This window comes from Pectinophora gossypiella, chromosome 5, assembly GCF_024362695.1.
Source record: "Pectinophora gossypiella chromosome 5, ilPecGoss1.1, whole genome shotgun sequence".
Lineage (NCBI taxonomy): Eukaryota > Metazoa > Arthropoda > Insecta > Lepidoptera > Gelechiidae > Pectinophora > Pectinophora gossypiella.
In genome coordinates, this window is record NC_065408.1 from 1,161,785 (window position 1) to 1,186,850 (window position 25,066).

Genomic DNA, 25,066 nt, shown 5'->3' on the forward strand with positions numbered 1-25,066 from the left:
CCTAAAATATTCGGCGGGGCGTAACCATGGTAACCTAGATATCGAGTGATTTGGTGGAGAGTAACCATAGTAACCATCCGTGAACTTGACGCATCTAGCCCGAAGGACAGGTAGTAGTAACCGCTTTAGATAACTCAACCCATACATTATACGACAAGACTATCTAAAGTGCTAACAATTAATATATAACTTTCTTATCACGGGTTTTATCACATTGACTTAATTCATAAGAAAACTAATTAGGGGGGAGCCCAGTTGGAAGAACGCTCAACTCTCACTACAAGGTCACAGATTCAAATCCCGCAAGGGCTGAAACCCATGATTTTCGAAATCGTTTTTCGAATTCATGTTTGAATCATAAATCATTATTACATTCTCAACGGTGAAGGAAATCATCATGAGGAAACCCACATACCCGAGAAATGCTTTTCGGAGGTATGGGACGTAACCTGTATTGGGTACTTTCCCTTCGCGGGTTGGAAGGTCAGACAGACAGTTGCTTCTGTAAAAAACCAGACCTGTCAAAATCTTCAAGTTAGGTAAGCGGGCCCTTTGAAAACAGGATAACGCAAGGAAGGTGATCAATTAGGGGATAAATCCAACATAATCCGTCTAGTCTTATTTGAATACCTATTAAGTGTTCTGATAGCTTGTTAATCTGCCAACCCTAATAGGGATTACTCAGTTTACTACAGGCAATGAAATGGGTTCTGGTTCTCTCATTATTTTTTATGTGTCTGTCTAGTACAAGAACTATCTACATAATATATAGATACGTCTAGATTAGAATACTAAACATTATCCATGTTAGAAACATAGTGTTTAAAAGCTTTCGCGAGCATAAACCAACACTGACGAACTGTTGGCCCAACGCTTGGCAGTGGACTACCCCCAAATTCCTTACTTTCTCTATTCCAGTTTATGTTCCTTCAAAGTATTTAAAAATGATAGCCCATCTCAACCGGTGGTTGCTGACAATAAGCCACCAGACGCCCTTTTAGCGTTTTACCTAAATGAGCCTTGACTATAACAGACAAATGAGGATACCCTACTCCTCCTCTGAGAAGTATTGGAATACCTTCATCGGTTTCCGCTTTTAAAAAGGTTATCTGCAAAAGAAAGAAAAACATGTTTTATTCTCAAATTATGAAACGCCTGCTGGGATTTTTAGAGCAATTGCTTATAATATTATTATTGTGACTGCTCAAAAAATGTAAGGGCAGGCACTAATACTATATTATAAACGTTTCTACGTATAGGTACTTACTTTATTATTAAAATATTGTGAATTAACGAATACTACTTTTGGTAGGTATATATAACTTACAGGGCAATGCGTAAGTGATTCATAGAAGATATGTTGGCCACGTTCTAAATTGGCGGCGTAATCGAACGTCTTGCTATAGACCTTGATGTCTCCTTTTTTTCGCCTGCCCTGACGAATTGTATGGAAGGGACCTCCTTTGTAAGGTTCCTTGGGGCCCTCCTGACGCGGTAGTGGATCCGGATGTTCGTAACCGAACCGAAGACTGGGGTTCAGATTTCGGTAGTCCTCTCTAAAATGTAGATGTTATTATTTATTTTAGGCTGGACTTGGAGAACTTACACATAAAACAACGTGTTCAGCAGCTTGTCATGCCGGGCATGTAAAAACCGGCATGCCTGGTTCTTTTTTATTCCGTTCGAAATTTAACCTGATTCGGAATTACGCAAGAAAAAAAGCCATTCCGAACGCAGCTTTTGCTTACATTTTGAACGAGTCGCATCACACATTCGGAAATTCCGAACGGAACGCCAGTCAGTGTACGTATGTGTGTGATATAAACGGAATCCCGAAACAGTATTTCCAATCGAAATTCCGAAACGGAATTCCGAATGTATGTGACCGTGTTGGGAATCTTGCTAAGGTTTTTATATGAATTAAACCAAGAAGTACGGCAGACTATGTAATCAAGTACATGTTACAGTGCTTAATGACTAAGAGGACCATAATCCTTGTAATAATGAGACAAATCGGCGACAAGCGACGGCTTTGCATTATGAAGGCATCAGGCGCTTGAACATGCCCCCGGGCGTTGAAAGACGATGGCTTTCAACCAGAACCACAATTCACAGGCAGAGGGCAAATCTTGCTGAAAGATCTTCTTATAACTCCTGCAGATGTCTTGAGATCGGCAACACGAACAATTCCGTCAGGGCCAGGATGCACGTCAATGACTCTGCCCAGCCTCCACTTTAACGGTGGGAGGTTTTCCTCTTTCACCACAACCAAAGTGCCCAGCTTCAGAGAATCCTTGCAAGAACGCCACTTCATTCGCTGTTGCAATTCTGCAACAAACTCCTTACTCCAACGAGTCCAAAAGTGTTGGCGAAGTTGTTCGATTCGATGAAAACGCGTTAACTGACGAATGGATTGATGCTGAAGATCTCGCTCTGGTATAGCTGTAAGCGGTCGTCCAATAATGAAGTGACCAGGGGTTAGCGGCGTGCAGTCTGCTGGGTCGGACGAAAGCGGTGTTAATGGCCGGGAATTTAATATCGCTTCAATTTGCGTAAGCGTAGTGCTAAGTTCTTCAAATGTTAGGTTACAATTCCCCAGCACTCTTTGTAAATGATATTTTGTCGATTTGACACCCGCCTCCCAAATACCACCAAAATGAGGCGTGTACGCAGGAATAAAGTGGAAGTTAATACTGTCATTTGCCATACCTTCGCTCAAAGAACTGCAGTTGCTTTTAAGAAATTTAGAAATGTCATTATGAGCTCCAACAAATGAAGTGCCATTATCGGAAAAAATATCTATAGGTTTACCCCTTCGCGATATAAACCGACGCAGTGCCAGTAAATAACAATTACTTGTTAAATCTCCGACGAGTTCTAAGTGTATTGCCTTTGTGGTAAGGCATATAAAGACCGCGATGTATGTTTTGACTAATTTACATCCTCGACCTTGACGAGAAGCACACATGATAGGGCCAGCATAGTCGACACCTACGTGTTCAAAAGGACTCCCACCTGGAAGGAGACGCTGCTGAGGTAAGTTACCCATTAAGGGTGTTACTATTTTGCCCTTCATGCGCGTACAACGTACGCACTTATGGTAGCACGCCTTCGCCAAATTTCTACCACCTATAGGCCAGTATTTCTCCCTAATAGAGGCCAGCAATAACTGTGGACCGGCATGCATCAATTTTTTATGCTCATGGTCAAATAATAATTTAGAAAATATGTGTGTGGACTGTATAAGAATTGGGTGCCTTTTGTTATATGGAAAATTGGAATTATCCAGGCGACCCCCAACGCGCATTATATTGTCGTCGTCTAAATAGACATTGAATTTATGAAGAGAACTTTTCTTAGAGATTTCCTTCTTATTTAAAAGTGATCGATATTCGGTAAATGATTCGTCTTGAACCTTTTTTATGATTGTATTCAATGAATTTCGTAACTCGTATTCCTCTAGGTGATTTGCTTGAACTGGATTATTTCGACAACATTTAATAAATCGAAGAGCATAAGCCACTGAACGAATAAGACGCAAATAATTTGAAAAGCGGTTAAATTCAATTAAACCATTTTTATTTTTAACTTGATCCGTAATATTCAGAGAAACCTCTGAACGAGTTTCGGGTAATGGTCCATTTAATTGAGGCTGAGGGGGACATTCAATTGGATGTTTATGTAAATAATTAGGGCCGCTCCACCAGAGGCTAGATGAAGGCAGAGCACTAATATCCACACCACGAGATAATAGGTCTGCTGAATTTCTTTCGGTTGGGACGTGTCTCCATGTACAGTTGCCCGCCTTTTCTAGAATTTCAGCTACTCTGTTGCGAACAAATGGCTGAAGTCTAAAAGGCACCATCTGCAACCATCCCAACACTATGGTGGAATCGGTCCAAAAGTAGACCTGTTTGAATTTTAGTCTTAGTGAGTCAATGACCCTCTCATAGAGACGAGCTGCAGCTACAGCGCCGCACAATTCCAGCCTTGGAATTGTGGTAGGCTTGAGTGGCGCTACCCGACTCTTAGCCATCAACAGACGTACGGTGACTTCTCCATTGTCATTGACACTCCGGATATAAACGCAGGCGCCATACGCGCGTTCAGACGCGTCCATAAACAGATGTAATTCCAAAGTCTGAAAATGATCACAAAGTACATGTCTTGGAACGCGTATGTTATTTAAAAGTGGTAATGATTTGATGAGATCATTCCAACGTTTATATATGTCGGGAGTTAGAGGTTCATCCCATGAAAGCTTTGCTAACCACAATTTTTGAAGTAGCACCTTCATGCGAATAATACATGGTGCCAAAAGACCAAGAGGATCAAAAATCCTTGAAATGACTGAAAGTAAATCCCGCTTGGTATTTCCGGCAGAAGCAAGTGAATCAATCGGGAAACAGAGTTCATCGGAAGTTGGAAGCCAACCTAAACCTAGTAACTTATTAGGCGTATCAGATCCCATGTCTAAATTGAAAGATGTGTCAGACGTGTCTGATACTAAGTTAGGTATATTCGATACCCACTTTCGCAACGGCATGCAAGCGGCTGCAAGTGCCTCAGTGACCTCCCTGTGAATAAATTTGATCTCATCTATGGTATCTCCTCCTGTGAGTAAATCGTCGACATAAAAGTCGTGTTTAATAATTTTCGCAATTTTTTCATTCTCACAGTCGAGGCCCACTTGCTTGATACAACGTGTCGCGAGAAAGGGTGCACTAGCCGTTCCGTAAGTGACGGTGTTTAATTGATATACTTTAACAGGTTCACAAATACTATCACGCCAGAGTATCTGCTGCAGATATCTGTCAAATGGGTGAACAACAATCTGTCGGTACATTTTCTCGACATCGGCTGATAAAACAAACTTGTGTTGCCGAAATCTGAGAAGTATTGACAGAAGATCATCTTGAACCGTCGGTCCAACCATCTGGATATCATTGAAGGAAATTCCTGATGATGAAGGACTGCTAGCATTGTAAACTACCCGTAGCTTTGTTGTGCTACTAGCCTCTCGCAAAACTCCATGATGGGGCATAAAATACACAGGACGATCCGATTCTACACTCTGACATTCGGTCATATGACCTAGTGATTGATATTCAGTCATAAAGTCTTGGTACAAATGACCAAGCTCCGGATTCTTACTCAACCTGCGCTCCACAGAGAATAAACATTGCTTTGCTCTTGCGAAAGAATCTCCCAGCACGTCTGGATTTTGCTTTAGTGGAATTTGAACGCAGAAGCGACCATCATCGAGACGGGTCGTATTTTGAGAAAAGTGATTTTCACAGAACATTTCATCTGGTGAATAATGAGAAGATTTAGAACTTATCTCCTCTAACTGCCAAAAACGAGTTAAATTATTTTGAATGTCGTGAATTTCACTATTTGAATTCAAATTAGTGTTTACTAAATGACACCGTAAATCATTAACCAGCAAATTTGTATGACGACTGGGTACAGGACCTGAAATAATCCAGCCTAATTGGGTTTCATAAAGTATAGGCTTTGCAGTACCTAATTTTATTCGCTGCGATCCCAGTAGATCCCAAAAGAGATCAGCTCCAATTAATAAATCGACGTCTGAGGGTTTATAAAACATAGAATCCGCTAAGCAAATGTTAGATGGAATCTTCAGATCGGTAATATCAATTTCGCAGCCTGGAACATTATTAGCAATTGATGGCAAAACATAACAAGCAATATTGGATGAAAAGCTGCCATTAAGAGAGCTCATCCTTACACTACATGTTTTACCTACGTGTGAAATAACGTTATTAATGCCCAGAATCGATCTGTCGATCTCAGCAGTCGGTAAATTTAATTTGCGACAAGCATTTTCCGTAATAAGACATGAAGTGCTTCCGCTGTCTAATACGGCACGAACAACATATTCGTGATTTTCACAATCATATAATTTAACCAAAGCAGTTGATAACAACACATCCTGTTGTCCGTGATTGCTAGCTGAATTAACATTAGCAGACAAAGCTACGCTGATGTCTTTAGAAGCGGGCGTGGACACAGAAGCAGAAGTCGAAGCTACACTATTGTTCACATTGTGCGGTTTATTTTCAGATAAGTTAGTAGCACTCCTAATAAATTCAGTCACGTGAATAAGCGTGTTGTGACGTCGTTTACATATCTTACACCCTGGTTTTTTGCATTGGTTAGCATAATGACCCGTTCGAAAGCAATTGTGACAAACTTTGTAATTAGCTATCAACTTAAGCCGAGTTTCATTGCTCATTGCCAGAAATTGAGAACATTGATTTAAATTATGATTACCTTTGCACTGTGGACATAACATATTTGAAGATGAGTTTGTTTTAAAATTGTCAGAGCTTGGAACAGAAACCATAGCTTTAAGCTTTGAATTATTAGATTTACTGTTTAATTGATTTGTACGTGTTGATTCTAAAGTTTCAAGTAGGTCGGCGTGAGAACGCAAGAATTTCATGAAACTATCAAATGTAGGTGAAATATCCTTGTCTAATTGACCTTTGAACTCTTCCCACTCACGGTAGGTTTTCTGATCTAATTTTTGGGCAAAAATATATATAATGAGTGTATCCCAGTGCTTAACTGGCTGATCCAACAATTCTAATGCTCTCAGATTTTTATTTATTTGATCAATCATACGTTTTAATACTACGGAAGACTCCCTTGTAATATAATCCATATTAAATAACGCGGCTACATGATTCTGAATTAACAAACGTTTGTTGTTAAATCGTTCACATAAAATATCCCAAGCTACTGTATAGTTTTTAGCAGAGAACTCAATCGCTTGTATTACTACAGCAGCGGATCCCTCCAAGGAAGTTCTTAAATAATGGAATTTATTTATGTCACTTATCGTGTCATTGCAGTGGATGAGACTAGTGAAGGTGTCGTGGAACTCAAGCCAATTATCGTATGACCCGCTAAACTTTGGCAACTGTATCGTCGGTAATTTAACGAAATTATGTTGATTAGCGGAATTACTGGCACAGCTGTCCTTTTCAGCTATTGGTTTGTTATAGTGACACAATATGTCCTGGGCACGTACTAAAGCCTTGTAATATTGTGACTCAAATTCTGCACGTTCAACAAACTGCGCTTCTGCGCTTTCAACAACACATTCCAATTGTAATTGCACCGTGTCATATTGGTCATATAACTGTTCGATCTTACCAATGCGTAACTGCAGTTCTCGTGCGTCGGCAACAGACAATGGACCCCTTTCACATAATGACTGCAAATAATTATTGAAGACAGTAATTCGACCCTTAAAACTGCCCCTTTTTTTAATTAGTTCTTTCTCATCGGTCATTTTGGGAGATCGGATGACTTCGACCTGAAATGTTTACAATTATAACATGTAAATACACTAATTACACTGTATACTTATGTGAAAATGGAAGAAAGTTGATCATGAAACAATTGTAAGTAATAAACAACAGATTCACAAACGTTGTTTACGCGCAACGTCCTTAATATCTATTACGGACAGTATATAATCAAATTACGCAATAGATTGCAATTTTCGTTTTAACTTCAAGTTAATAACAATAAGGAGATGCTTGACAACAAATTTATATGTAAATAATTACGATTAACTTATGTTTTACAAGTTAAATCTTGTCTAGAACAATATAGCACTAGATACCTATTAAACGACGTAATAACGTGAATAATTCGTTTAATTAAGTTAAAATAATGTAGCATTCAATGCTTACTGTACCGAAATAGATACATTTTAACTTATTTACTGAAAAACATAACAATAATTGGCAAAATTATTCACAATGCAATAAGTATCTTAAGTTAACTCAATACACAGAAAGTATTTACTAACCTTATCGATAGTAATCCTATTTAGACACTATATACTACCTGTTTTGAGTGCTGGGCTATAGTTTTATAATGAATTCTAGACTTAACACTGCTTATTTTATGTACTCGAACCGCATTCCACGTTATAGATCATAACCTCCAATCCCGTGTGAATCTTCTATTGACTTTAATTTCACTAATTCTTAATACTTCTTCAAAATAACAACTGGTCCTTATTATCTTCGTATCCGGCTCGATCTTGGGCCAAATGTTGGGAATCTTGCTAAGGTTTTTATATGAATTAAACCAAGAAGTACGGCAGACTATGTAATCAAGTACATGTTACAGTGCTTAATGACTAAGAGGACCATAATCCTTGTAATAATGAGACAAATCGGCGACAAGCGACGGCTTTGCATTATGAAGGCATCAGGCGCTTGAACAGACCGGCCTTAACACGTTAAGGTGGTTCGATTTCCATACTAGTTTATTTATTCAAATATGGGCACACGCCACTTAATTTTACATTGAAACTTATTTCGTTTGCATTTATTTTTGTATATATTTGCGTGAAATTGCTTTTCAACAGAAAATACTGTTAAATCATCGTAAAAACGAGATCAATATTTGTTTAAAATTTGTTAATGTATTAGTGAACGGTTACAGTGTCATACGCTTCGGAATATCCATTAGTGTGCGTAGCTACGTTGTCAGTTCGCTGAAAATGCGACGTTGCCGCTCTTGCTCGTGTGTGAAACGGTGTGTCACTTGCCCTCTCCCTTCGTTAAAGAAGCGTTCATAAATTACGTTCACCCGAACGTTTTATAATAACAGTATTTCTGCTGCCAGATGATCGAACAACCCGCTCATTATGAATCGGTAAGGTTATACGTCGAAATGAATCTTTTTCGATTCTGAATGCGACCATAACCTAACCTGTTCCGGCTTTTCGGCGGGAAACGGGAACGGGACAGTTGCTTTCTTCATTGAGTAATCTAAATAATTAATACGAAGTGGTGTTTTGTGGTTAGTTGGAAGACATTCGCGAGTGTTATTATATTGGAGTATTCAATAAACAAAGTGTATCTGCCTATTTTCGCTTCGTGCCGGGAAGCCGCTTCATAACTCAAAAGTTTATGCGGACTTTTGAGTTAATTCGTTTGGGGTTCGGAGTAGGAGTCTACTCCGAGGGTGGGGGCTTAGGTTTCATCATCATCACCTTTCATCATTTCATTAATCATCAAGAAAAAAATACGTCAGACATGGCTGTATGGGCATAGTTCCCTTTGCCTTACCCTTCGGGGAAAACCAAAACAAAAAAAAAACTAACCTGTTCCTGTCATGTCATGTCATTCGTTTCTTTTCCACTTCCAATTTATTATTATTATTTTATAATATATATGGCTGCAAACCCACTGACTGACTCACTGACATAATTGTTCTCCCAGAAGGAGCGTGGGGGGGTCAAAATGATGTATGGAGGGTGTGATCGGGACCTCCGGGTGAGTATGGGAAAAATCCCAAATCTTGGAAAACTGCTCCGCATCAGGAACACGCCCTACAGTCTGGCGCAACTATTATACCTGGATCAATTTTTTTTTGCAAAACCTATTTAAATCTTGGTCAAATTTTATTGTCGGTGAAAAAAAAACAAAATGGCGGAAAAACAAGATGGCCGCCATACAAAATTTCGTTTTTCCAGAAAATGTCTCGGGGGTAAAAAGTGTATATGGGATTGTAATCGGAGTGTCTTGTCGAGTACGGAAATACTGCTCGATCTTGAAAATCTGCTCCGCATCAGGGAGACACCCTACGGCCTGGCTAACCTATCGCACCTGGAAAAATAATTTTTTCGCACAACGTATTTAAATCTTGGTCAAATCCAATCGCCGGTGAAAAAAAACCAAAATGGCGGAAAAACAAGATGGCCGCCATACAAAATTTTGTTTTTTTTAGAAAAATGTCTTAGAGGTAAAAACAATGTATGGGGGTGTAATCGGAATGTCATGTTGAGTATGAAAGTACTTCTCGATCTTTGAAATCTGCTCCGCATCAGGGAGACACCCTACGGCCTGGCAAAACTATCACACCTGGAACATTTTTGATTTCACGAATCCTATTTAAATCTTGGTCAAATTTTATCGCCGGTGAAAAAAAAACACAATGGCGGAAAAACAAGATGGCCGCCATACAATTTTTTTTTTTTTTTTTTAAATGCCTCGGGTGTAAAAATGATGTATAGGGGTGTGATCGGAACGTCATCTTGGAAAACTGCTCCGCATCAGGGAGACACCCTACAGTCTGGCGCAACTATTATACCTGGATCAATTTTTTTTTGCAAAACCTATTTAAATCTTGGTCAAATTTTATTGTCGGTGAAAAAAAAACAAAATGGCGGAAAAACAAGATGGCCGCCATACAAAATTTCGTTTTTCCAGAAAATGTCTCGGGGGTAAAAAGTGTATATGGGATTGTAATCGGAGTGTCTTGTCGAGTACGGAAATACTGCTCGATCTTGAAAATCTGCTCCGCATCAGGGAGACACCCTACGGCCTGGCTAACCTATCGCACCTGGAAAAATAATTTTTTCGCACAACGTATTTAAATCTTGGTCAAATCCAATCGCCGGTGAAAAAAAACCAAAATGGCGGAAAAACAAGATGGCCGCCATACAAAATTTTGTTTTTTTTAGAAAAATGTCTTAGAGGTAAAAACAATGTATGGGGGTGTAATCGGAATGTCATGTTGAGTATGAAAGTACTTCTCGATCTTTGAAATCTGCTCCGCATCAGGGAGACACCCTACGGCCTGGCAAAACTATCGCACCTGGAACATTTTTGATTTCACGAATCCTATTTAAATCTTGGTCAAATTTTATCGCCGGTGAAAAAAAAAACAAAATGGCGGAAAAACAAGATGGCCGCCATACAATTTTTTTTTTTTTTTAAATGCCTCGGGTGTAAAAATGATGTATAGGGGTGTGATCGGAACGTCATCTTGGAAAACTGCTCCGCATCAGGGAGACACCCTACAGTCTGGCGCAACTATTATACCTGGAACGATTCTTTTTTCGCAAAACCTATTTAAATCTTGGTCAAATTCTATTGTCGGTGAAAAAAAATCAAAATGGCGGAAAAACAAGATGGCCGCCATACAAAAGTTTGTTTTTCCAGAAAATGTTTCGTTGGTAAAAACTGTGTATGGGGTTGTAATCGGAACGTCTTGGTGAGTTTGGAAATACTTCTCCATCTTCAGAAACTGCTCCGCATCAGGGAGACACCCTACGGCCTGGCAAACCTATCGCACCTGGAACTTTTTTGTTTTCACGAAATCTATTTAAATCTTGGTCAAATTCAATCTCTTGTAAAAAAAACCAAAATGGCGGTAAAACAAGATGGCCGCCATACAAAATTTTCGTTTTTCCTGAAAATGCCTCGAGGGTAAAAATGATGTATAGGGATGTGATCGGATCGTCATGTTGAGTATTTCAATACTGCTCGATCTTGAAAAACTGCTCCGCATCAGGGAGACACCCTACGGCCTGGCTAACCTATCGCACCTAGAACAATGATTTTTTCTCACAACGTATTTAAATCTTAGTCAAATTTTATCGCCGGTGAAAAAAAACCAAAATGGCGGAAAAACAAGATGGCCGCCATACAAAATTTTCGTTTTTCCCGAAAATGCCTCGGGGGTAAAAATGATGTATGAGGAATATGATCGAAACATCATGTTGAGTATGGAAATACTTTTCGATCTTCGAAAGCTGCTCCACATCAAGGATACACCCTACAGCCTGGCGAAACTATCGCACCTGGAACTTTTTTGTTTTCACGAAGCCTATTAAAGTCTTGGTCAAATTTTATCGCCAGTGAAAAAAAAACAAAATGGCCAAAAAACAAGATGGCCGCCATAAAATTTTTTGTTTTTCCAGATAATGTCTCAAAGGTAAAAATGATGTATTGGGGTGTGATCGGAACGTCATCTTGGAAAACTGCTCCGCATCAGGGAGACACCCTACGGCCTGGCAAAACTATCGTACCTAGAAAGATTCTTTTTTCACAAAACCTTCTTAAATCTTGGTCAAATTTTATTGTCGGTGAAAAAAAATCAAAATGGCGGAAAAACAAGATGGCCGCCATACAAAATTTCGTTTTTCCAGAAAATGTCTCGGGGGTAAAAACTGTGTATAGGGTTGTAATCGGAACGTCTTGTTGAGTATGGAAATACTTCTTGATCTTCAGAAACTGCTCCGCATCAGGGAGACACCCTACGGCCTGGCTAACCTATCGCACCTAGAACAATGATTTTTTCTCACAACGTATTTAAATCTTAGTCAAATTTTATCGCCGGTGAAAAAAAACCAAAATGGCGGAAAAACAAGATGGCCGCCATACAAAATTTTGTTTTTTCAGAAAAATGTCTTAGGGGTGAAAACAATGTATGGTGGTGTAATCGGAATGTCATGTTGAGTATGGAAGTACTTCTCGATCTTTGAAATCTGCTCCGCATCAGGGAGACACCCTACGGCCTGGCAAAACTATCGCACCTGGAACATTTTTGATTTCACGAAACCTATTTAAATCTTGGTCAAATTTTATCGCCGGTGAAAAAAAACCAAAATGGCCGAAAAAGAAGATGGCCGCCATACTAAATTTTGTTTTTTCAGAAAATGTCTCGGGAGCAAAAACAATGTATGGGAGCGTAATCGAAAGGTCATGTTGAGTATGGAAATACTGATCGATCTTGAAAATCTGCTCCGCATCAGGGAGGCACCCTACGGCCTGGCGAAACTATCGCACCTACAACATTTTTGTTTTCTTGAAACCTATTTAAATCTTGGTCAAATTTTATCGCCGGTGAAAAAAAATCAAAATGGCGGAAAATCAAGATGGCCGCCATACAAAATTTTCGTTTTTCCTGAAAATGCCTCGGGGGTAAAAATTGTGTATGGAATTGTAATCGGAATGTCATGTTGAGTATGGAAGTACTTCTCGATCTTTGAAATCTGCTCCGCATCAGGGAGACACCCTACGGTCTGGCGATACTATCGCACCTGGAACGATTCTTTTTTCACAAAACCTATTTAAATCTTGGTCAAATCTATTCTCTGGTGGTAAAAAATCAAAATGGCGGAAAAACAATATGGCCGCCATACCAAATTTTGTTTTTCCAGAAAATGTCTCGGGTGTAAAATTGATGTATAGGGGTGTGATCGGAACGTCATCTTGGAAAACTGCTCCGCATCAGGGAGACACCCTACAGCCTGGCAAAACTATAGCACCTAGAACTTTTTTGATTTCACGAGACCTATTCAAGTCTTGGTCAAATTCTATCGCGGTAAAAAAATGGCGGGAAAACAAGATGGCCGCCATACAAAGCTTGGAACTAATACAGTACACGCGAGCAGCTTGCTGCGAGCGAACCACGCGACATCTAGTTATACTATATATAGCTACAAACCCACTGACTGACTGACTGACTCACTGACTGACTCACTGTCAGGGTTGTTCTCCCAGAAGGAGCGTCGGGGGGTGAAAATGATGTATGGGGGGTGTGATCGGGACCTCCGGTTGAGTATGGGAAAACTTCTAGATTTTGGAAAACTGCTCCGCATCAGGGAGACACCCTACGGCCAGGGAAAACTCTCGCACCTGGAACTTTTCTGTTTTCATGAAACCTATTTAAATCTTGGTTAAATTTAATTGCCTGTGAAAAAAAAATCAAAATGGCGGAAAATCAAGATGGCCGCCATACAAAAATTTGTTTTTCTAGAAAATGTCTCGGGGGTAAAAATGTTGTATAGGAATGTGATCGAAATGTCAAACAAAATGTGGAAATACTTCTCGATCTTCAAAAACTGCTCCGCATCAGGGAGACACCCTATGGCCTGGCAAAACTATCGCAGCTGGAATATTTTTGTTTTCACGAAACCAATTTAAATCTTGGTCAAATTTTATCGCCGGTGAAAAAAAAACAAAATGGCCGAAAACAAGATGGCCGTCATATAAATTTTTTAATAGTTTCGCCAGGCCGTAGGGTGTCTCCCTGATGCGGAGCAGTTTTTCAAGATCGAGCAGTATTGAAATACTCAACATGACGATCCGATCACACGTCTATACATCATTTTTACCCCCGAGGCATTTTCAGAAAAACGAAAAATTTGTATGGCGGCCATCTTGTTTTTCCGCCATTTTGATTTTTTTTCACCGACAATAAAATTTGACCAAGATTTAAGAAGGTTTTGTGAAAAAAGAATCTTTCTAGGTACGATAGTTTTGCCAGGCCGTAGGGTGTCTCCCTGATGCGGAGCAGTTTTCCAAGATGACGATCCGATCACATCCCTATACATCATTTTTTACCCTCGAGGCATTTTCAGGAAAAACGAAAATTTTGTATGGCGGCCATCTTGTTTTACCGCCATTTTGGTTTTTTTTACAAGAGATTGAATTTGACCAAGATTTAAATAGGTTTCTTGAAAACAAAAAAGTTCCAGGTGCGATAATTTCGCCAGGCCGTAGGGTGTATCCCTGATGCGGAGCAATTTTCGAAAACCTGGAAGTATACCCGTACTCTACATGACGTTCCGATCAAAACCCTTATACATAATTTTTATCCCCGAGGCATTTTCGGGAAAAACGAAAATTTTGTATGGCGGCCATCTTGTTTTTCGGCCATTTTGTTTTTTTTTTCACCGGCGATAAAATTTGACCAAGATTTAAATAGGTTTCGTGAAAACAGAAAAGTTCCAAGTGTGATAGTTTTGTCAGGCCGTAGGATGTCTCCCTGATGCGGAGCAGATTTTCAAGATCGAGAAGTATTTTTATACTTGACATGACGTTTCTATTACACCCCTATACATAATTTTTACCCCCGTGGCATTTTCAGGAAAATTGAAAAATTTGTATGGCGGCCATCTTGTTTTTCCGCCATTTTGATTTTTTTTCACCGGCGATTGGATTTGACCAAGATTTAAATAGATTTTGTGAAAAAAGAATCATTCCAGTTGCTATAGTTGCGCCAGGCCGTAGGGTGTCTCTCTGATGCGGAGCAGTTTTTGAAGATCGAGAAGTATTTCCATACTCAACATGACATTCCGATTACACTTCTGTGCATCGTTTTCACCCCCGAAACATTTTCTGGAAAAATAAAATTTTGTATGGCGGCCATCTTGTATTTCCGCCATTTTGTTTTTTTTTACCCACAATAAAATTTGACCAAGATTTATATGTTGTGCGAAAAAAGAATTGCTCCAGGTTTTATAGTTTTGCCAGGCCTTAGGGTGTCTCCCTGATGCGGAGCAGGTTTTCAAGATCGAGAAATATTTCCATACTCTTCAAGACGTTCCGATTACAACCCTATACATTATTTTTACCCCAGAGGCATTTTGAGGAAAAACGAAAAATTTGTATGGCGGCCATCTTGTTTTTCCGCCATTTTGGTTTTTTTGCAGCGGGGATTGGATTTGACCAAGATTTAAATATGTTTCGCGAAAGAAAAATTGCTCCAGGTTTTATAGTTTTGCCAGGCCGTAGGGTGTCTCCCTGATGCGGAGCAGTTTTTCAAGATCGAGAAAAATTTCCATAGTCAACGGGATGTTCCGATTACAACCCCATACACAGTTTTTACCAACGAGACATTTTCTGGAAAAACAAAATTTTGTATGGCGGCCATCTTGTTTTTCCGCCATTTTGTTTTTTTTTCACCCACAATAGAATTTGACCAAGATTTAAATAGGTTTTGTGAAAAAAAAATTGATCCAGGTATAATAGTTGCGCCAGACTGTAGGGCGTCTCCCTGATGCGGAGCAGTTTTCCAAGATTTGGGATTTTTCCCATACTCACCGGGAGGTTCCGATCACTTTTCTCATACATCATTTTGACCCCCCGACGCTCCTTCTGGGAGAACAATTATGTCAGTGAGTGAGTCAGTGGGTTTGTAGCTATATATAATATAAAAATAATAAAATATGAAATAAAATCAAATATTTTAACAGCAATTTGTAGCAAAAACTAAGCAGGATAAATGGGAAAAAAATGTTACAATAAAAAAAAAGTAATAATAAAGCGAGGTTGGAACCCTAGTATCCAGCCAGACCCATCTCATATAGAATCCTGTTATTCATCCAACTAGACTATTCCGTTGACGTTTAAACTGGCGAAATTAGTAATTGGTTTCGTAAACAAACATAACTATCAATGTGTGTGTGAGATGTTCGGCTTTTGGTGGTAACTTTTATTTATTCAAATAAAAGTATTACGTGAACTGCAACTCAATTGAAATTTAGTTAAATCATGACAAATATTACGCTATTACCGGCAAACGTATAACTTTGAAACAATATTGTGTATAAAATCCAAAAATAAATAATTATGTCAAATTAAGGCACCAACGCCATCTATTGACGCTTGAGCGCCTAGCTAACCGTATCGAACCACCTTAACGAACACGTGAAAACATATTTTTGACACATCATTGGCGGCGCGAATTAAGAGTACCTACTTTATATTATAGGTGATTATACGCGAAAAAGTGCTTTATGTGACAGTTAGCGACTAGTTATTTTTTTGTAGTGACTTTAGACTATGTACATAGTCTCCCTTTGTACCGCAAGGTAAAATCGACTGCTTGTACCGGTATTTCCTCCTAATGGTCACAAGAAAGATCGACGAGTAACAGTTCTGTCAAAAAAGTTAGTCAAACTCGGCGGCTGCAATCGTTGTGCCCGTCAACGATGGTCCATTAGGATCCATGGACTACAGTCTGATCTTCTATGAAAATCATGCTTCACCGGTTTACCATACCTACCCACCCCAGGATTTCGTATCAAAAGTGGCTGCAAGTTGTCTCTTTAGGTTTGCACTACCCACCAATATGCTTCCCGAGTGTCAGCGTAACGTGTGAAATAATTAACAAACGGTGAAGGAAAACATCGTGAGGAAACCCATATTCCCGAGAAATGCATTTTCGGAGGTATGTGACCTAATCTGTATTGGGCTGGTTTTCTCTTCGCGGGTTGGGAGGTCAGACAAGCAGTTTCTGTAAAAAACCGGACCTGACAAATCTTCAGGTTAGGTATGCGGACCCTGTGGAAAACGGGATAATGCTAATGATGAATAGAAATAAAAATAAATATTTTACTTACATAATTTTTCTTCCAAGTCCAAACTTGTGTAAAGCTTCATAATTAAAATTTTGATTGTCTCCCTTTTTTTCATCAGCATCAAGTGCATTAGGTTCATTATGTCCAGTTTTCTCACCAATAATCATTTTATGATCAACATTCCTCCTATAACCAACAACGAAATAGAAAAGGTATGTAGAAAAAATAAATAAATATTTACATAGTTCCATTTGTTTTCTCTGTCTGAAATAAAAGATGAAAAATATTATGTAAGTTGTGATAGGAATTTTGAGAACTGTATGACTGTTGGTGTCCTATTTATTTGGCCGTCAGTGTGAAGGCTGAACTGTTTGTTAATTAAGTAATCCTATAAATGAAGTTTTATGAAGTCATTTCAATTCGTCTCGGTTATTATACTTTACAACTGGATGGTCTGTACGATCAATGCGAGTCGTGCCATAACGTGCAATTTTACTTAAGCAGGTACGTTTTATGAACACCAAATAGTAGGTAGGTATGTACATAACATACATAATTAAGAATAACGGTCTATCAGAAAAAGCAGTCGAAAACGAAAGGTCAATCTGTTTTTCACACCACACTTACCTCACGTCTCGCATGTTTTACTGAAAGTTACGTAATTTTTAAAGGCTTTTCAACAACGTAGGTCGTGTGCTATCTAGATTTTAATTTTTGCGTAAAAATGATACTTGGCTGTATAGATTTCGTCTCTGTCCTTCCTCCCAACGTGGCTTAAAAAATAAAACTAACGTCAATTTGACAGTACGGTATTGATCGCCTGTGCCTGGTGTTTTTCTATTATTCATAATTAAACATTTGTTTCTACATTAAACATGTTTGTGGCTTAAACAGCTTGCTGTCTTCTAGTTTATATTGAAAATACAAATCATAAACTAAAATATGGATAACGTTGGAGGCGGTGAGTAACACAAAAAAACTTCAATATGTACCTTTCCGTAGGTAGTCAAAGAAAAATATAAATGAGAATATTTTTCTTATTTTAGATACCGGGTCAACATCTTCAAACAAACCAGCCCTCGAGGTTTTCATTATCCGTAACATTGACAACGAGGCCGATTTGATAACAAAATTGAATGAAATTATAGACGCCGGTAAAGATTACAAGTATGACATTTCGGCTTGTTTGGTGAGCCTTATAAAGCGGGAAGACCAACAAACCCAGACGTTGATAGTTCAGGCTATTGCAGAACTGGCCAAATGCGAAGATAAGCGCGAATTATTGGCAAGTGAGAAGCTTATTGAGCCAATATTGAACTTACTGCGAATGGAAATGTCTGAGGGATTATCGGAGTTGCTGAAGCAGTGCGTCAGAGCCCTCGGCAACCTGTGCTGCGACTGTGACAAAGCTAGACACCTGGTGTATGAGTATGATGGAATGACAGCCCTGCTAACTCTACTGAAATGTACTTTGAGAATTCCTTCTCCCCTATCAGAAGAAATAAAGTTATTAACAGCTAAAAGTATATTAAACATTGTGATTGGAGGGGAAATATTTATTGAGAATTTCAGGGCCGTCGGCTTTCCGAGGATCAGGGAAAGGGAGAGAGACCAGACATATAAACATATATTGAATGGAGAATTGAAGAAAGATGACATGAATGACGATTTGGTGTCAACAGCGCTACTGACACTGAGCGTGATCAACGACTTTATACCGGCCTATCAGTTTCATGATGACGTTAATATGGCCGTGCTCAACATGCTGCGGGTGACCAATAACCTTCAGATTTCTGAATTATGTCTGGACCACTTACACACACAAGCTGAACATGGTAATTTTCTTGGTAAATTCCTTTTAAACTATTGACAATTAAATTTAACCCTTTACAATACAAGCAGGTTATACAGCCACATACAAAGTGCCTCGCAGATACTGCTTGGATCATCTACAGTAGACATGTATGTAAGGCATTGTAATAATTGAATATAGATAGTTGTAGAATGTTTCTTAAATGTTGTAACTTATTTAAATATAATGTACCTACCTATTTTCTTCTTCTAGAAATGCATTGTGGGTAATTTATGTTTATATTGATTTGAAAATGTTGGCCTCTCTCTAAGCCTATCCTTTTTCTGTAATTTTTTTTTTAAAGTATATTTGTATTTCAATTCTTAAGTGTTCATTAGCATGATATAAACAATAACAAAGTTGGCTCGACCATTATAGATGGCTGAGCTTATGTTATAAACATATTAACACTTTCACAAATACTTAACATCAGCCATTGAACTTTCATTCATTATAGTATGACATTTAGGGTCACAATGCCAGTAAACATTATGTCTGTGAAAGTGTTAATAATCTTATTAATCTAACTACTTATTACAAGCATTTATCCAATGGTACATTTCCAATCCTCCAGATACTGCGAAGACAATGATGGCTAATGAAAAGGGAGTCCAGCTTGTCTGCGAGAGACTAGAATTGCTTTTGGCTAAAAAAGAAGCTGGGGAGCTGATCAGTGACGACGCTGAGGTGGAGAGTCTGATGAAGCAGGCTTGTGATCTCATCATTATGGTGCTTACTGGAGGTAGGATCTGGTTTTTAAGGTTCCGAACCTCAAAAGGAGAAATGGATCCCTTATAAGATCACTTTGTTGTCTGTCTGTCAAGGCCTTTTTTCTTGGGAACATGTAGAGGTATCAAGTTGAAATCAGTATCCAATATTTATGTTGGTAGTCCATTGATGCAGTAAATTTTTTTTTAATTATTTTGTCACCACTTGCAATCGGTCCGAGGACCATAAGCAGGTCTGTTTCTTCATTTCATCAGTCGGGTGAGGAGCATATGGATTCATCAATCTCATAAGGCGCCCATCTCCGCGGCATGGACGCGCCTTATAGGATTTGCCCCAGTGGAGGGCAGAGTATGTAACTCTGTCCCCCCTGGGACTCTGATTGTGACATCTATAACCATTATAAACAAATTAACTAGGTTTTCATCTAGCTATTCCTTTCAGATGAAGCGATGCACCTCCTGTACAACCACGGGGAAGGCGAGGTGTACAAGACGATGGTGGGTTGGCTGACACATAAGAACCTGCACTTGCTGACCACTTCCATACTGGCCATTGGCAACTTCGCGCGGCAGGACGACTATTGTATGAAAATGATGGAGGATAAGATCTATGATCGACTGCTTGGTGAGTGTCATACGAATTCCTTGGTAGTTGATGATTCCGAATACATTTCGCTTTGGGACGGTCCCGAAAGATATCAGTGTTTGATGTATAAAAACATCAGGAGTTCACGACAAAGACAGACTTTAGTGTGTGTACATACATAAACCTGCTCGCAGAAAGCTCGGCGAGGTGTGGGTACTTATTTCATCTTGCGATGGATGTACCTCTGACTACTCCAATTGGGATATAGTCGGAAGCTTGTTATATTGTAAACTTGCTAGGCACAAGCCTTCCCTCAATTAACAGGAGGGGGTATAGAGCATACTCCACCACGCTACTCCAATGTGTTTTGGTGGAGATGTTTGGAACTGGGACCTTAACTTGCCTAAACATGTACGAAAACAAAACATACAGTGAGAACAAAAGGAAAGCTAAATTTATTATAAAACATTCAAAATAGTAATATTCTTTACTGCACACAATATAAGAGACAATTTGCTCTATATCAAAACAAAATGTTCCTGAACTCCCGCAGACATCTTCGAAAAGTTCCACAACCTGGGCCTAGCAATCAAGGAGGACCCGAACGGGCAGCACCCAGTGAACATGGCCTCAGTCACCAAGATCCAACACGCAGGTAAGTCTCTCTTCTTATCGTGTGGGTAGTGAGGTGGAATATCAACCCTGATGTCAGGGGTATTAATGAGCCGCCAAAGGCCCCGGACATGACTCGTGAAACGACTACATACTTACGTCAGTAAATAGTAACCGGGAGCAACGGCATAACGTGCCTTCCCAGTACACACACAGGTAACGCAGGTAAACATAACATGGACAGCGTATATCCCAGGAGCTTCCCTCAATTACACAGACTGCTCAATGCAAACTTGGGAAACATTTCAAATTGGCCTAAGGCCTCCGACTTGGCTTCACGACTGACGTGTTAAACCCGTTGGGAACTAACCTGGAATGAAATCTCCTAAACGGTTAACTTTCGAATGACCGTTGCCGACATTGTTGAACTTGGTTAATCGGTATCAATAAACTTGGTTCAATCAACAGGTACAACTTGGCCAATAATTTAAGTCACTGACTGAAGTCAGAATATAGCGTCACTATAGAACCAGGAGCGGATCCAACTTTTATGTCAGGTTTCACCAGGTCGCAGACAACCTATCTCCGCAGAGAATTAGATAAAAATGCAGTGGCCACCCATGACCCAACCTGTCGCCCAGGGGAGGTCATGACCCCCATGTCCACCTGGATCCGCCCAAGTATAGAACCAAAGTTCGATTTTGGTGTGTTTCCAACTTAGTACGAATACGAACCCAGAGTGCTGGATGCATTTTTTTTTCATGTCTCCAGTGCTGTCCGCTTTGAGGAATCTAACAGTGCCGATGCAGAACAAGAAAGTGGCCGCGAAGAATGGTAGAGCAGCTCCGATTTTCCTGGACGCCCTGCCCACTGTTGAGGATCATCACGTCGCTTATAAGCTACTGGCTGCTATTAGGATGCTCGTCGACGGACAAGGTTTGTGGTTTTGAGTTCATTTCCGTATGTCCAAAGCAAGACTGTCGGAAGTGGAGAAGAGGAGAGGACACCTGCATCCAAAGCTTGATAGATGACGGGCCACAATGATGTCCTTTATGAAAGTTAGGTAAAATCCTATCGAATCAGCTGGATCATCGTTCTGCTGGATATAAGTCTTTCATTTTCCACCAACTTTTTTGATTTTGCGCTCACCTCGCTTTCTGGTTGGACACTTTCTTTTTCCTTTCTCGTGGTCACCACTCAATGAATGTTTGTTCACCAATTCCTTTACCCTAAGCCATGGGTACAATTTCCACTCAAGACCCAATGTAGATACCAACGCGCATCTCCTCGCGGGCATGGAATCCATTATATAATAAACTCTGTGGTATCTTTCAGAGGCGGTAGCGATACAGCTAGCGAGCCACCCGGCGGCTCTAGCGGCCGTGGCGCGCTGGTGCCACGCGGGCGAATTCACCGGAGCCTCGGGCGAGGCACCGCGCCTGCTGGCCTGGGCCGTCAAGATGCTGCGCCGGCAGCCGCACTGGAGGCAGCTCATACAGGTATGGGGTAGCTGTCTATGAGGCAATCATACAAGTATGACGTTCTTCTTTACGAGGTCTCAGACCCGTATTCTAAGGAGTTAACTCGAACCTTCCACGAGGAAGGTTACTCGGAATCGACTCTGTCCTCAATTGAGGCGACCTTAAGGCCAGACCTCGAACTCACCTCAAAATCGGTATTCATAGACGGCTCTTTAATTTTATCTCGAGTTTACTCCAGTGACGTTACGTGGCGCATTATGCCATTATTTCCGTACTATTCCTTCCTTCAGTCGAGGACGTAAATGTCAACTTAAAATACCAAAATCCTTAGTTAAGGCCGAGTCAAATGGAGGAAGTTTCGAGTTACCATATTAGTAATAAGGCAAAAGCACGACATAGACACCGTGCAGCAGTCGATTCGTTTAGAAGATTAGTAACTAGTCGAGAATTATTTTAAGGGTGCCACAAGTCTTCAGTAGATGACCGAGATTAACTAACATAATACGCATCCTGACTGTTAGATGAGCCTTCATCACGTTAAACAGGATATTTCGTTAATATTATGCCCGGAGTGGTACTTAGCATTTGCAGGAATCGGATGCAGAACGATGTAAAACCAGAAATGCCCATTCCAGGTGGAAGGTTGTGTGCCAAGCCTGGTCAACATGCTGATGGCATCTCACTCAGTGATGCAGAACGAAGCGATCCTCGCTCTCACCCTCCTCGCCAGGGAATGTCTCAAGCCAGCTGAAGACGAGGACGTAGACTACGAACAGAGCTTCATCAATCAACTCCTCAAGTCAGAGATCGGTAAGCACCTCTCCGTACTCATCGAGACAAACTGCGCGAAGATGCCCGTAGAAGTGGCCCATAATCTTCTGGTATTTCTCGACATTACCTCAGAAAAAAACAAGCTGGCCATGGACTACAAAGAAGCGAAGGTTCACGACTCTCTAAAGAAGTTCAAAGATTCTCGAAACGATTTCAGCAAAGATTTGGTAACTGTCGTTAATAAGGTCCGGAATACAATAGAGGACAACGGCATTGAAATGGAATAGCTATGTTGCGCGGGAAAACTGTGCGGTTTTCAACCCTTGTGTTTCCGCTTGCCCCGATATTAATGAGGATAATTGGGTAGTTTCTGTGTAGTCAAAACAGTTACTTTTTACTAAACGTTAATACATATAAAAAAATACTGTGGAATTTGTATGCAAACGTACACCGTGACATCATAGAAAAACGTGATAAAATATCGAAAGTACCTACATTCGCGTTTTTATTATTAAAAAATAAATAAAAGGAACGAATAATTTGATTTTTTTTATAAGTCTTAGACTTTCATTATTTATTTTTGACTTAGGAAACTACCCAATTAAAATATTCAACTTTTCTCTTGCAACTGCCGAATAGAACGAGGTCTATTAGTGCGGATTAGAAGGGTTATTGTCTAAGTTCAACATCTATCGCAATTCTAGGTTTTGTGATTGGCTACAACTGCTAGTCTGTAGAACTGATATTTTCAGTGAATCACAGTGACTGGAATCACATTGGATCGCGATAGACGTCAGACAATACGGGGTTTTCCATCTATAAAAAAGCCGGATTATGGAAAATTATGTAAATATAATGAGAATGAGACTGGTGATATTTTTGAGGCTTTTCATATTGATCAGCGAATATCAGCAAAGCTATTCTAAATCCATGAATGTGATTGTATTGTTGTGATGGATGCCAGTTGGCCGTTTAATTCATATTCTTTGGTCAAACCAAAGTATCGAGACGGAGAAGATTGGCCTCACCTTTTGCAATTATTCGTCGAATAATAAGTAAAGAGACACAAAACGAAAAAGTAGTTTTACAGCATATTTTTCCCAAACTTCTCTCTAGTCATAGTTATAATTTGTAATGCGCTAATAGCTTTCGATTGCTTTACTTTTCATATTTCGATATACTTACCTACTTAATGTAAGCTAAATATTTAGATAAGAATTATTTTTATAGTCCTCTCTATTTGTACTTGTACATTCCACGTTTCCATCTTCTACTTCACTTTTTTGTGATAGTAACATTTTTATTGAACACCCAATGAATAGGTAATAATTTAAAATTGATTCTTCTATAAGCAAAATATAGCTACCGTTAATTAAGTACATCAATCTGATCGAAATACTCGAGAGTGCAATTACCTACGGGACTTTGTATGTTGTACTGTTGATTCTTTGGAGTTTAGTAAGTTGGAGTGTAGCACCGAAGGAAATAGGTATTGTGGTTTGTTTGATATGCGGGCATATCGGCAGTTTATAAAGAAATGTTACCACGTTACAATAATAGTAATTGTACTAATGTTAACAATATATTGTGTCTGTATTTATGTGGATTCCGATATTAAATGTTCTTGATGTCAACTGTGTAGGCACTATAGCAAGATTAGTTTGTAAGATTACTGCCGCCAAACCGTAGCACCTATCATTATTTACTTTATACAGGGTGTTAGTGACATCGTAACGAATACTCAGGGGGATGATTCAGGGACAGAATCATGGCCTCAATCACCCCTCAAAGTTTTTGTTACGATGTCACTAACACCCTGTATACTATACTACAGCTACTTGACAACCTAGATACTTTTTACGAAACGTCATAAGGAAAGTTTTCTTTGGAGTTTACTGCCCTGTGACATCACCAATAAAAGTGGTCAAAACTCGTACTCTTCGTTACTCAGTTTATGAATAAAATTCTAAAGTAAGTCGAAAAGTACAATCAAATTGATTTTTGATCATCTTAGACTGGCTTCTATTTATTTCTAGATTAGCATTTTATAGTAAAGTTTATCTTTGACCCAGTCAAATACCCTATTCATAACTTAGATATCTACAC

At 39.6% G+C, this 25,066-nt stretch overlaps 2 protein-coding genes across 6 annotated transcripts; one reads left to right on the forward strand and one right to left on the reverse strand.

Annotated features, from left to right (window-relative positions):
* Window positions 1-665: 665 nt before the first annotated feature.
* LOC126366712 (uncharacterized) lies at window positions 666-17,625 on the reverse strand. Of its 4 annotated transcripts, none has more exons than XM_050009917.1 (4): window positions 17,558-17,625; window positions 16,973-17,116; window positions 1,328-1,556; window positions 666-1,109 (listed from the first exon to the last, which is right to left on the reverse strand). In XM_050009917.1, the coding sequence occupies exons 1-4, from the start codon at window positions 17,569-17,571 to the stop codon at window positions 939-941; spliced, it is 558 nt and encodes a 185-aa protein (XP_049865874.1). In that variant the 5' UTR covers window positions 17,572-17,625; the 3' UTR covers window positions 666-938. The 4 variants fall into 4 exon arrangements, with proteins under 4 accessions (XP_049865874.1, XP_049865872.1, XP_049865875.1 ...); XM_050009915.1 differs by having other exon boundaries at window positions 16,973-17,194; window positions 17,558-17,572; XM_050009918.1 differs by lacking the exon at window positions 17,558-17,625 and adding an exon at window positions 17,483-17,538.
* A 103-nt stretch (window positions 17,626-17,728) lies between these two features.
* Window positions 17,729-24,666, forward strand: LOC126366698 (GTPase-GDP dissociation stimulator vimar). 2 transcript variants are annotated; one of them, XM_050009891.1, is made up of 8 exons: window positions 17,729-17,891; window positions 17,977-18,777; window positions 19,357-19,524; window positions 19,953-20,135; window positions 20,650-20,751; window positions 21,480-21,644; window positions 22,044-22,207; window positions 22,825-24,666. In XM_050009891.1, the coding sequence occupies exons 1-8, from the start codon at window positions 17,873-17,875 to the stop codon at window positions 23,245-23,247; spliced, it is 2,025 nt and encodes a 674-aa protein (XP_049865848.1). In that variant the 5' UTR covers window positions 17,729-17,872; the 3' UTR covers window positions 23,248-24,666. The 2 variants fall into 2 exon arrangements, with proteins under 2 accessions (XP_049865848.1, XP_049865849.1); XM_050009892.1 differs by having other exon boundaries at window positions 17,977-18,765.
* Window positions 24,667-25,066: the final 400 nt, after the last annotated feature.

Coding starts and splice junctions, on each gene's coding strand:
- LOC126366712 (XM_050009915.1), bottom strand. Junction 1,557..16,972: donor GGACTTGGAAGAAAAATTAT/GTAAGTAAAATA, acceptor TCTACATTTTAG/AGAGGACTACCGAAATCTGA. Junction 1,110..1,327: donor AATCACTTACGCATTGCCCT/GTAAGTTATATA, acceptor TTTCTTTTGCAG/ATAACCTTTTTAAAAGCGGA.
- LOC126366698 (XM_050009891.1), top strand. Junction 18,778..19,356: donor TGAACATGGTAATTTTCTTG/GTAAATTCCTTT, acceptor CCAATCCTCCAG/ATACTGCGAAGACAATGATG. Junction 20,752..21,479: donor CACCAAGATCCAACACGCAG/GTAAGTCTCTCT, acceptor TCATGTCTCCAG/TGCTGTCCGCTTTGAGGAAT.